The sequence below is a fragment of the Labeo rohita genome, chromosome 11, assembly GCF_022985175.1.
Source record: "Labeo rohita strain BAU-BD-2019 chromosome 11, IGBB_LRoh.1.0, whole genome shotgun sequence".
In the NCBI taxonomy this organism is placed as follows: Eukaryota; Metazoa; Chordata; class Actinopteri; order Cypriniformes; family Cyprinidae; genus Labeo; species Labeo rohita.
Window position 1 is genome coordinate 25,153,238 of NC_066879.1, and position 13,517 is coordinate 25,166,754.

The following is a 13,517-nucleotide window of genomic DNA, read 5'->3' on the forward strand; positions in this document are numbered from 1 at the left end:
CTTTTGCTTTATGTTATGAATGAATTATTCAAATAAATGTCATCTTATTCAGTTTTAAAGCAAGATCAGTGACAAAGTATTCCCTGTCCACAGATCAATTAGGGTGCTTGTAATGTTTTTATTTATTTATTAGTGCACTTGTGGATGAATTGAGTTGAAGTATGTGGCTATACTATCTGTATTTCATTACTTGATGAACTGCGGTATGGGATGTTTCATCTATTATAAATTACAAGGTATATTTTAATGGGCTGTAGCATTTAATTTGGAATGCTATTAAAGATTTATAACTGTCAATTCAAGTTGTGGGATATGACACTCGGATATAAAATCTGAGTGAGGGATCCAAACGTTAAATAAAAGTGTAATTGTCTGCTATATCTATATAGTCTCCTGTTTTGAGACAACAATCTCTATGCAGGCCCTCAAGTTTGTGTTAAAGAAAGAAAGAAAGTAAGGGTGAGGTAATGTAAAAGAAAAAAATAAGTGTAAAATAGTAACAGCTAAATAAAATATTACCTTAAAAAATTAAATAAATACATTTAAAAATCAAACAGTAGAGACAGAAAAGTAGGAAATTTATAGTAAAAATTAATATATGCATCATATTTTGAAAACAAATAAAAACGGCAATCCGTACATATCAATACCGCAAAAATACATCAAATTAGTACACTCCAAATGCCGTTGTCAAAAGTTTACATACACCTTGCAGAATCTGCAAAATGTTAATAAAAGGGATCATACAAAATGCATGTTATTTTTTATTTAGTACTGAATTGAATAAGATATTTCACATAAAAGACATTCACATATTGTCCACAAGAGAAAATAATAGTTGAATTTATAAAAATGTTCAAAAGTTTGCATACACTTAATACAGTGTTGTTACCTGAATGATCCACAGCTGTTTTTTTTTTTTTTTTTTGTTTTTTTTAGTGATAGTGGTTCATGAGTCCCTTGTTTGTCCTAAACAGTTAAACTGCCCGCTGTTCTTCAGAAAAATCCTTCAGGTTCCACTGTTCCAGTTTTTTAAGCATATTTGTGTATTTGAACCCTTTACAACAAAGACTGTATGATTTTGAGATCCATCTTTTCACAGAGAGGACAACGGAGGGATTCATATGCAACAATTACAGAAGGTTCAAATGCTCACTAATGCTTCAGAAGAAAACACCATGCATTAAGAATTTGAATTTGAAGATCAGAGTAAATGTAACTTATTTTGTCTTCTGGGAAACAAGTATCTTCTGTAGCTTCTGAAGAGCAACACTAAATGAAAAAATATGATATTTAGGCAAAATAAGAAAAATGTCCACTTTATTCTGTTCAAAAGTTTACACCCCTGGTGCTTAACGCATCGCAAATGAGAGAAGGATTTTTCTGAAGAACAACTATCACTAAACAAACAAAAAAAAAAAAGCTCTGGATCATTCAGGTAACAACAGTATTAAGAATCAGGTGTATGTAAACTTTTAAACAGGGTCATTTGCATAAATCCAACTACTATTTTTTCTTGTGGACTATATGTAAATGTCTTTTATGGGAAATATCGTATTCAGGTCAGTACTAAATAAAAAATAACATGCATTTTGTATGATCCCTCTTATTTTGGTTAATATTTAACACTTTGCAGATTCTGCAAGGTGTATGTAAACTTTTGACCTCAACTGTATATCTTCATGAACACAAAGTGTATTACAGAATAAGATTAAAATCCCATTTTCTGTACAAATACAAATTTGTGATATAAAGTCATTGTTATAAAATGGTTTGTTTTTCAAAAGTTCTTATTAAATTGTCTGGTCTGGTCTAGACACACCACATTTAGCCATTTTAAATGTGATCCTACCCTCTAGTGGTACAAAGTGGAAAAACCTCTCATTTGATCAAGTAATAAGCAGAACTGTGTGTCCTGATTTAAAGACTTTAAGTACAAAACATCTTGGAGAATTTTGATAATAAATCATTTAAAATATACCTCATGCTAGGTCTCAGAAACACTTAGCAAAAGTCCTCTTTTTAAGCACATGAAGCATCCCTGTATATCTCTAGCCCAAAAACACAGACTTCTCCAAGCCGTCCTCTGCCTTGGTGTACTCTAAATGGGATTTAAAATAGCAGCTTTTATAAGAAAGGCTATTGCGCACATATTCAAGATAGTCTGGGACTCCGGGACAGATCACATTATCAGCAAGCAGAACGGTGCCTTTCCTTAGTAGACCACAATCCTACAAACAAAGAAGAGAGAAAAAGAGAAGAGTAGAAAATGTTGGATATAAGCCTGGTGAGCAAAACCAAGGAGACATTTTTGCATTTGGCAGACACTTCATCCAAAGCAACTTGCATTCAAAGTACACATTTACATTTATATGAGTTCTTGCTTTCTCTGGGAATCGAACCCATGACCTTGGCATTGCTCTACTGTTTGGGCAGGAACTGAGAGTGAATGAGATTACACTGGTCAGAATCAAACACACCTCCATTAATTTCGTGTCAGGAAGGTAACGGTCCTTCCAGTGGTCCAGAAACACAAAATCAAATGTTTCAATTCCAAAGTGCTCCTTCATGCGTGGGATCCAATCTCCAGAAGCACCTTCTACAAGCTGGACCTGATAAATAAAAACATTAGATAAAGGCATGACTGAAATTACTATTATGTTTTAAATATATAGCATTCAACCATAATGTTCAGAGAGCAAATAAAGATTACTGTATGTAAACAATTTAAAATGTGTTTGTGGAGGAACAGGGGCCTTACTTTGTCTTCAAGACCTGCCCAGGCAATTACTTGTCGAGCAATCGCAGCATAGTCTGCATTGAACTCCAGTGTAATCAGACGAGCTCCAGGAGGAAGGAGACGAGCAATGCGCACTGTGGAGTATCCACAATATGTGCCCAACTCTAGGACCTTCTCTGGGTTCAACTCACTCACCACTGAGTCCAGGATACATCCTAAGAAAACATACGCACAAGACAGTTACTGGATAAATCTAAAATGTGTAGCTGGCTTAGTAAAAGTTCAACAATTATTGAAATTGAGTTAGCTTGATACAATATATGCAGATTCCAATTTGTATTTTTACATCTTTAAACTTATTTTGGACATGAAACATCAAAGTAGTGTTGACATTTGACATATAGAGCAACTTACATATAAATACAACAGAATAAATACAATAAAGTACAAGTTTTTAAAGGAAGTTTCTTACGCTCACCAAGGCTGCATTTATTTGATCAAAAATACAGTAAAACCAGTAATATTGTAAAAAATATTACAATAATTTAAACAAACAAACAAAAGGGTACTGTTTAAAAGTTACTGACCTTATAGTTAAAAACTGACCTTAAACTTCTGTTTGGTAGTATTCTTAGTTTAAAGGCATATTTCACCCAATAATGAAAATTACCCCATCATTTATTCACCCTTAAGCCATCACAGGTGCATGTGACTTTTTTCTTTTAGACAAATACAGTCAGAGAGAGTTATATTAAAAAATGTCCTAGCTCTTACAACCTTTATAAGGGCAGTGAACTGGTGTTAATATATTGAAGTCCAAAAAAGTGCTTCCATCAATCATAAAAAGTACTCCACACGGCTCTGGGGGTTAATAAAGGCCTTCTAAAACGAATCAGTGCATTTGTGTAAGAAAAACATCCATTTTTAAAACTTTATAAACATAATTTCTAGCCTTATTAACGCCCCATGAGCCATGTGGAGTACTTTTTATGATGGATGCACTTTATTGGATTTCAAAATATCAACACGCATTCACTGTCAATATAAAGCTGGGAAGAGCCAGGACATTTTTTAATACTAAAACTCCAATTGTATTTGTCTGAAAGGAAAATCATATACTCCTGTCATATACATACTGGACTGAACATCAGTAAATCATGGGGTAATTTTTATTTTTGGGTCAACTATCCCTTTAAGTAGTAGAAATTACATATATTAATAAAACCAGTTTTTCTCTCTTGCTGCAACCATATTTAAACTGTATTTTTTTAATCTGAAAGAATATGTGACCCTGGACCACAAAACCAGTCTTAAGTCGCTGGGATAGATTCGTAGCAGTAGCCAAAAATGCATTGTATGGGTCAAAATTATAGATTTTTCTTTTATGCCAATTAAAATTAGGAAATTAAGTAAAGATTATATTCCATGAAGATATTTAGTACAATTTCTACGGTAAATATATCAAAACGTAATTTTTGATTAGTAATATGCATTGCTAAGAACTTTATTTGGACAACTTTAAAAGCGATTTTCTCAATATTTCGATTTGTTTGCACCCTCAGATTCCAGATTTTCAAATAGTTGTATCTCAGCCAAATATTGTCCTATCCTAACAAACAATACATCATTGGGAAGCTTATTTATTCAGCTTTCAGATTGCGTATAAATCTCAATTTCGAAAAATTGACCCTTATGACTGGTTTTGTGGTCCAGGGTCACATATATTCTTTAAAATCCTTTTTTTCCAAGAAAATAATGTTTTATTTCTTTAATATTTTCTCCTGAAATTCTTGAAGAAATTCATTTACTAATAAAATGCAAATATAAAAACAGTGCTCTGACCTTTCTCATCTCCAACGTTCATAGCCCATTCACTGTGTCGGCAGAAATGATCGATGGCTGAGATCACACTCTGAGGGTCACCTCGGGTTGCATGCTTCTGTACTGCTTTCAATAGACGCTGGTCACAACAAAGAATAAAGAGGTCTGGTGATGACTTTGTTTGCATTATGGGCCAGAAAAGTCTTAACATCATTAAACTCCCTCAGTCTTAAGATCCCATTATGCAACCTAGTTGCAGATACATCCTGTAATTTTGGAGATAGAAAGCTGTTTAACCAAGACTGGTTGAGTCACCTGTGGTCGAGTTGATTTGGTCAGAGTATCAAGAGCACGCTCCACGATGACGTCATGCCAGAGTAAAGCCAGACTGCCACTGAACTGCACGGCGGTGGGGATGAGCCAGGAGTACAACACGTATAAAAGCAATGTGGCCCCGACACACCAGCACAGCAACACCAGCAACATACTAGAGCAAGATACAGATTCATAAACTTTTATAATACATTTTAAATCAGGTGAAGTAATTGAATTAAGCAATTAGTCCTGTACAACACAGATAGTTAATGCATTAAAGGTGCAATATGTAATATTAACAGCTAGTGGTTGAAATGGGTACTTGCAGCCCAAATTTAAAATATTGTTTCTCTCGCCCCCTCCACCTCAGACTTAAAGTTCACACAGGCTGACAGATTGAAGACACTCAAGAGGAACGAGTGCAATTGGCAATGGAAGGCAATGAGCCTTACACTGTAAGTTTATGAGTTGATTTATCCACGTTTTAATGCCTCTGGTTATAAAACATTTTAGGTGGATGCTGAAGCTTTTTAGATCGGACAGAATCTGCGATCTTTGAGCCAGTTCGTTTCACTCACTTCCATGGCTGCAACATGTTTTCTACCAAGTGGCAACTCTGGGTGACAAAATACTATTGGTTAAACTGGCAGTGGACGGAGTCACGGCCAAAATAAAAACAGACATTCCGACACGGAACACACATTTTCAATTCAGAATAACTGGCTATAGGATTGTTTTTTGGAGAAACAAGTATGTGAACTTAGCATGTTTCCTAAATATCTGCAAACATATTAATAGCATTTTTATGAAGTACAGTCCGAAAATTACATACAGCACCTTTAAATATTTATAAATGTCTAAAATGTATTATTTCATATTTAGTTTAATTGTGCAGCCTTTGCTATGTAAAAATTCAATATATTGATTTACAGTTTGTATTAATATTAAAGCTGTCAAACAATACAAAATAAATGTTTGAGTTTTTCTAATATATGTGTGTGTACTGTGTGTAATTATTATGTATATACAAATACAAACACATTCATTTCTACATTTAAGAAATATTTACAAGTATATGCATTTATTATCATTTTATATAGTTTATATTATATAAATAAAAATATTTTGTAAAAAGATAACATTTCTCTTAAATATATACATTAATTTTTGTGTATTTATATATGCATAATAATTACACACAATACACACACATATATTGGGCAAACTCAAACTTTTATTCTGTATGCGATTAACCACGATTAATCGTTTGACAGCCCTAAAATTAGTCATTTTTTACATTAAAAAAAGTTTAGGATTTTTTTATTGTTTTTCTTTAAATGAAGGCTGAATTTAAGTAAAATATAATTACAATTTAAAATCGCTATTTTACAGTTTTATATGTTTTAAAATGTAATTTATTCCTGAATATTTAGCAACCATTACTCCAGGCTTCAGTGCTACATGATCCTTCAGAAATCACTCTAATATGCTGATTTGGTGCTCAAAAAACATTTCTAATGTTAAATCAGTTGTGCTGCTCACTGTTTTTTTTTTTCGTCAGGATTCTTTGATAAATTGAAAGTTCAAAAGAACTGTTACTTTTAATCAATTTAATGCATCCTTGCTGAGAAAAGTATTAATTTCTTTTAAGAAAATCTTACTAAGTCCAAACTTTTGAACAGTATATAATGCAGCAAGCAATATTAAAAATGATGCCTGCATAAGTCAGGGCTGCTTGTTTAGTCTGAATCCATCCCTGCACGTTTTAGATGTAAGCCATGCTTCACTGAGGTCCTATAATGAACCTTTCAGTGCAGCTGTAAAAAATGTAACTAAGCCAGATAATACCGTGCATCCTTTTGAATTGTCTGCGTAAATAAAATCACCTTCCAAGACAGCACACACATACACTGATGTATCGAATATGATTAGGCTGTCTGATTACAGTTCAGCCTAGGTCTGTACTCATGCAGGTCATGAGATGCATGTATATGGAAATTAAGGTTCTCATTCGGTGCTGTGCTTTCATCTATCTAGTCATTCCTCTATTGTCATGATCTAATGAGATGGGTGGTTACTATGCAGCAAATAAACCCTGCATTGAAAATCTCTCTCATGTGATCATTTGGTTGCATTTGCTGCTACTGTTGCTGTAGCATACTCTGTACTTCTGCATTTTACACTAAATTGAGCATAAGAGATTTTGTTCCAAAATATTAAATAATTTTACCAACCGCAAACTTTTGAACTACACTGTAAATATCGCAAATTCAGCATTCACTTCAATCAATAACATGAGAATACAGGATGGTTTCCACTAATACTCTGTAAATCACATGTATTAAATGTAGAAGCGTATCCATCCCAAAAGCTTTTTTGCTATGCATTTTGTTATTGTGGTGTCTGCTAACACAGTTTATGCCTGGCACTCACAAAAGAGGTCCTGTTAAAGGAGAAGTCCACTTCCAAAACAAAGATTCACATATAATGTACTCACCCCCTCGTCATCCAAGATGTTCATGTCTTTCTTTCTTCAGTCGTAAAGAAATTATGTTTTTTGAGGAAACATGTCAGCATTTTTCTTCATATAATGGACTGATATGGTGCCCCGATTTTTAACTTTCAAAATGCAGTTTAAATGCGGCTTCAAACAATCCCAAATGCGGTTGTAAACAATCCCAGCCAAGAAAGAAGGGTCTTATTCTAGCGTAACGATCGGTTATTTTCTTAAAAATAATACAATTTATATACCCTTTAATGTCAAACGCTCATTCTGTCTTACTCTGCCTGGACTGTTTTTTTCCAGTTCATGACAGTTAGGGTATGTCGAAAAACTCCCAGTTTAATGAGAGCAAGGCAAGATGAGTGTTTGAGAATAAAAACAATTTAAATTTCTTTCTTCTGTTTTTTTTTTTTTTTTTAATGAAAATAACTATATAAAAATAAAATATAAAAATATCATTTCGCTAGATAAGACCCTTCTTCCTCGGCTGGGATTGTTTACAACCGCATTTGGGATCGTTTGAAGCCACATTTAAACTGCATTTTGAAAGTTCAAAATCGGGACACCATATCAGTCCTTTCTGTGAAGAAAAATGTTTTCTGAAATGTTTTCCTCAGAAAACATAATTTCTTTACGACTGAAGAAAGAAAGACATGAACATCTTGGATGACAAGGGGGTGAATATATTATATGTGAATCTTTGTTTTGGAAGTGGACTTCTCCTTTAATGATTGATCTGTTAATTAAGAAGAATAAACTAGTCATGGAGAGTAAGAAATGCAATTTTAAAGTGGGATTTTAGAGTTGCATGGCAACAAGCTTAAGGTTAAGAGCTATTAGACAAAGAGTGTGGCACCCTTGTGAGAGGACCATGACAAGTGCTTCTCAGGCTTTCTTTAAATACATACACAAATGTAGCTGGGGTCTGGAGTGGAATGCAGAGCTCAGCCACTTTGCAGGACGGCCATTGTTAGTGTGAAAATCCTCTCAAATGGGTGAAAGGAATGAGTGAAGCACAGAGCCAGGGTTTCACAAATGTACTGCTGTACATATATGCCAGTGAATATGTAATGCATTGGAAAAGTTCAGTATATATTCTGCTAATTCAGCAGCAGGGTGTATCGTAAGAATCATGCTAGATAGCACCAGATTTCTTTCAAGTTGATTTATTTTAAATATGCAATGCACTAAAAATGCAATGTACTGAAACAGACTGAGCACAAATTAATATGGTAAGACTCAACCAAAAATATGTGCTGTCTTCAGCGAGCTGAAAACATGATAACTAGTATCGCCTGACCAGAAAACACACAGTGAACCATTTGCTAAATTAGATTTAACCTAAACTGAATTCCAGTTTTAGACACAAGCCAAGGAAATATCTACAAAAGTGAGCAAAACACATTGACACATAATAATAAAGATACAGTTATTATTTAACTATTAAAAAAATGGGTTGTACACAATGTAATGTTATTATAAACATATATATTTATTTAAACATACAATAAGAGACTACGCTATACCTTCCTAAACAAATACAGTTAAACTAAATGATCAAAATAATGTTTGGTAAGCAGTACTGTGTAACTAAAAATGTATACTTTAACAAAAATTGCAGGCACATAGAATAAATTACCATTTAAGAACAAAAAAAAAGAGAAAACACTTACTTTAAGTGAGGGCCTCTCTTTTTACCTCTTATAAAATTTAAAAGAGCTTCTTTTAAACCTGCAAGGATGCAAATACACGTTCTACTGATCAGTTGTGCTCTCTACATCTCTCTCTCTATCAGCTGACCCTGTACAGGCTCTCTCACCTCTTCTGGGTAGATTTGAGCTGTGTGGAATGTCTGGCCGTAGGTCTTTTAAAGGGATATGCACCCCCCAGACAGTAAACAGAGCTCCAAACTAGGCCAGGGATAAAAACAAGACATGGTTGTGATGCAGCTGCATGTCATGTGACTAGAAACAGACAAGTTAGTTCACGACAAACTGAATATTGTCATACTCACCCTCGTGTCATTACTTACAAACCTGAATGGCTTTCTGTGTAGCAAATAAATTAAATATTTTTAATCATCTTCACGCAGAAATGTAATAAAATGGCAGTTCATAGTAAACAGAACCTCCAAAATGTTTAAAAACAGCACCGTAAATGACTTCACCTGAAAAGCATCGACAATATCCCAATATTCAAAGTCATAGGAGGATAGCTTTGTTTTAGAATCATACCGGAATTTATGATGTTTTTCAGTGAAATGCTACTTGTTGTTTAAAGTTACTTAAAATGCCTGTTTATCTGTTTATAGTAGGGCTGTAAGGCTTTAACGCGGAACTGTTTAGCACAGCGATGTTTAGCAGGGTTGCCAGGTTTTCACAACAAAACCCTCCCGATTAAAAATCGCGTTCCGGGGGATAAAAAACACGTTTCGCATTCGCATTTTAGTGGCTAAAATATGACGGTATTGGGGGCGGACATCAAAAACAACCCACGGCAACAGTGTTAAAGTAGCTCAATTCCGCGGGAAAATCACGGATTTGGCAACACTGGTGTTTAGTTTCTGAATTAATCGTTTTAGAACGTTTAGAGCAAACAAAACATTTACTGCCACCTGCTGGCAGTTTTAGTTTCTTATATTATTTTATAAATAAAACTTTAAACGGAGTTCACCCAAATAATTTTAATTATTTCATCATTTACTTAAACCTGAATTACTGTTTGTGGAACATAAAAGAAGGTATTTTAAAGACTGTTGGTAATAAACTGTTTTGGTTACCAATGATTTCCACTGCAAGACCAAAAAAACTGAAATGTTTCTCAAATTATCTTCTTTTATGTTTCATAGTTTATGTTCGGCAGCAAATCAGAATATTAGAATGATTTCTGAAGGATCATGTGACTAAAGTAATGATGCTAAAAGTTCAGCCTTAAAATCACAGAAATAACTTACATCTTAAAATATATTCAAATAGAACATAGTTGTTTTAAATTATAAAAAAAAAATTCAAAATTTTACGAATCAAATAAACGGTCAAATAAATGCAGGCTTGGTGGGCAGAAAAAGACTTCTTTAAAAAAAAAAAAAAAAATTATAGTCCAAAAACATTTGACTGGCAGTGTACATGTAGGCTACTCAGAAATTGTTGAATTTTTCAGATGTATTAAAGAATTGGAGAGAGAATTGCCAAATATGAGGACAAGCACAATGCATCTTGCGGCGGCGTGTGAGGAGAGCGAAAGTGTGACCAGAACATTCAAAGCTCAAGAAAAGGTTGTTGTATAAAACAAACTTCTAACTACATTTCAGGTGTTCCAGTATAAATGAGTGTAGCATTTTTGATCCCTGTCTTACATGTGCTGTTGTCAGGAATTGCAGATGAGGTGGGAGCACTTGAACAAAAGAGCAGAAAATCTTAAAAAAGACCCAGAAAAACTCAGGCAGTTCAAATTAGAAAATGAAGAGACATTGAAAGTAAGGCAACATTCTGAAACAACTACATGGATATGAATGGATAATGTGTACACAGACTGTAATATCACTGTTAAACCATTTTTGTCTATTTCTCCTTTAAGAAAAATAAGGCCAGACGGTTATGTGCCATAGAACGAATAAAGGAAAATAAAGCTAAAATCAAAGAGACGGATAAGGATATTAAACAGCTAAAGGAACGGTATGAAGCCCTGCTGGCACGAAAACAGCTGCTGAACCAGTGTAAGCTCCAGGCCAAACAACACCAGGAAAGCACTGCAAAGATGCCTGGAAAGGTAGTCATATACTATTAGTATATGACTAATAGGATGTATTGGTAGTCTAATATTGCTGTGTCTGGAAAGGGGAGAGATACTGATACTGTCAGGCTGTTTTCCTGGACTTACTTGGCTAAAGAGTGAGACTTTCCACACTTAGAAATTGGGCAGAGTTATCTCAACTAGAGATTTTCTCTTGTTTCTCTCTTTTTAATGACATTTGAGATTGAGGAGACTGGTCGAGGCAGTGACTGTGGTGGCATGCAGTCCATCAGAGAGGAAATTCTGGAAAAACTAGCTAATGCAGAGAATGAGGCAGAAAGCAAAAAGCTGGAAGTGCTGAAGGACATAAATGAACTCCGGATTCTTCTCCTCCACTATACAACGAACTGCAGAAGCAACAGAGAGAGCTCGAGAACATATGCTCTGAAACACGTGAATGGGTAAAAGCATACATGAACATACATTTAGAGCACGGGTCTCTAAACTGAGTCCTGGAGGGCTGGTGTCCTGCAGAGTTTACCTCCAGCTTGCCTCAACACACCTGCCTGGAAGTTTCTAGCATGCTTAGTAAGACCTTGATTAGCTAGCTCAGGTATGTTTAATTCGGGCTGGAGCTAAACACTGCAGGACCGAGTCTGGAGATCCCTGATTTAGAGGCTTACATAGGGTAAGTGTATTAATGTGGAAACATAAATAGACACACAGATGTCATTGTGGCACCTCTGTCTACTGTAGAGTTTACAGACTGTTCATGTGTTCTGTAGGAAATGAAACGGGACGAATTGCGTTCTGCAGCAGAAGGAGAGACGCTCCAGAGTGCTCAAATAAAAGCTGGGATTCATTCAATTTATGAACTAATCGCACCCTACTGGAGAGTCTCAGTGAATATTAAGGACCCCTATAGGCAGTTGGAACTGGTGAATAATGAAAAATACTTCTAGAAACCTTGAATAAAGCAGTATTTGTTGTTTATATGGTGATTAAAATGAAATATAGTACAGAAAAGTTATAAAAAGTGTGATAAAATGCAACTGATGTATTTTTTTCCCAATTTTCCTTTTAGATTAAAAAACATTTTCTGTCAACGTTCTGTCAACTGAAAATCAAACCGAAGCAAAGTCAAGCGGACAGCAGAGATTAAGATCCAAGCTGTGAGGATGAACATACACTGGCTGTTTTCAGTAAACTAAATAAAAAACTGAAAAAAAAAAAAAAAAAATACATAAAAATCATCATCTGACCACCCTTTTGACAGTATTGTGCACTGGAGTGGCAGGAACAGAAGGGATACTGTATGGAGATTTTTTACTTTTAATTTAAAACATTCATCTGCTATTTTTTCATTATTTTACCTTTACACATCAGACTATCATTTAAGGTCTGAGATACCAGCCCTGACAGGAACCTCTGGAGTGGCTGTGACTGGGACTGATGCATGTTTTAGTGATACAACGTCTGAGGCAGCTGTGACAGAAAACTCTCTTTCAACTGGAAGCTCCAGGACTGGACCGGGGCAGAAATCCACTAGGGGGCCTCAGCAAACAACCAGGAGGGCTGCAGGATAATTGAAATGATTCAAATGCATATACTATTATTAATACAGTGAATACAGTAATAAATTAGAAAAACTTAATTAAAATGCTTAAATACAAAATCTTCTCTTTATTTCCATACAATAACTGAGTTTCTCAGTTTCCTTTAATAAAAACAATCAGTTTTGTCCTAATTACAGCAGAAATATTGGAAAAAATATTGTACCTTATGATGACACCTCATACAAAAGTACGTCATCTTATATTTCATACAACTGTTGACTGTTGACAGATATGATGCAGGGGAACAACTCTGTAAATGCAATTATGCCCTATAAAATTGAAGATATTGGTGCAAAAAATACCCCTATATGTGTTTTGTCTAATATTTATATATATCACGTATCTCATGTTATCACACGAGCAGCAAGAGCAATATGACACCAGTGCTGATTTTGTCCAGATCTATCTTAATCTATCTTAAATGTGATTTACACAACAGTTCAGTAAATAAGAAGTTGATATAGTGTTGTATTTGAAACATTATATTATGAAACGTTATATTATATTACATTATATTATGTGCTTTTGCTCAATTTTGCAGAGAACATATTACCTTTGAAGCCATAGCAGAATTGTTGTGCGTCTCCATGTTGTTTTAGTTCCTGAATGAATCATTTAAGACATTTACCACTGGCAGATTTAGGTTCTTATTTAGAGTATCATTTCATTAATAAAATATTACTACTACTACTACTACTAATAATAAAAACATTAAAGGGATAGTTCACCCCCCAAAATTTAATTCTGTCATCATTTACTCACTCTCATGTCACTTCAAACCTTTCTTTTG

The 13,517-nt window shown here is 34.5% G+C and overlaps 1 protein-coding gene across 1 annotated transcript; it reads right to left on the minus strand.

Annotated features, from left to right (window-relative positions):
- Positions 1-557: 557 nt before the first annotated feature.
- Positions 558-9,202, minus strand: comtb (catechol-O-methyltransferase b). Its single transcript, XM_051122806.1, has 6 exons — positions 9,053-9,202; positions 4,877-5,048; positions 4,583-4,700; positions 2,762-2,955; positions 2,481-2,612; positions 558-2,231 (listed from the first exon to the last, which is right to left on the minus strand). Exons 2-6 carry the CDS (start codon positions 5,045-5,047, stop codon positions 2,052-2,054), a joined length of 795 nt encoding a protein of 264 aa, XP_050978763.1. The 5' UTR covers position 5,048; positions 9,053-9,202; the 3' UTR covers positions 558-2,051.
- Between the last annotated feature and the right edge of the window lie 4,315 nt (positions 9,203-13,517).

What these genes read in the sequence shown, in the direction of transcription:
- comtb (XM_051122806.1), bottom strand. Translation starts at nt 5,047, where the DNA reads ATGTTGCTGGTGTTGCTGTGCTGGTGTGTCGGGGCCACATTGCTTTTA. An exon ending in GAACGTTGGAGATGAGAAAG is followed by an intron (nt 2,956 to 4,582) that starts GTCAGAGCACTG and finishes ATGTTTTCTTAG; the next exon opens with GATGTATCCTGGACTCAGTG. An exon ending in CTGACACGAAATTAATGGAG is followed by an intron (nt 2,232 to 2,480) that starts GTGTGTTTGATT and finishes CTTTGTTTGTAG; the next exon opens with GATTGTGGTCTACTAAGGAA.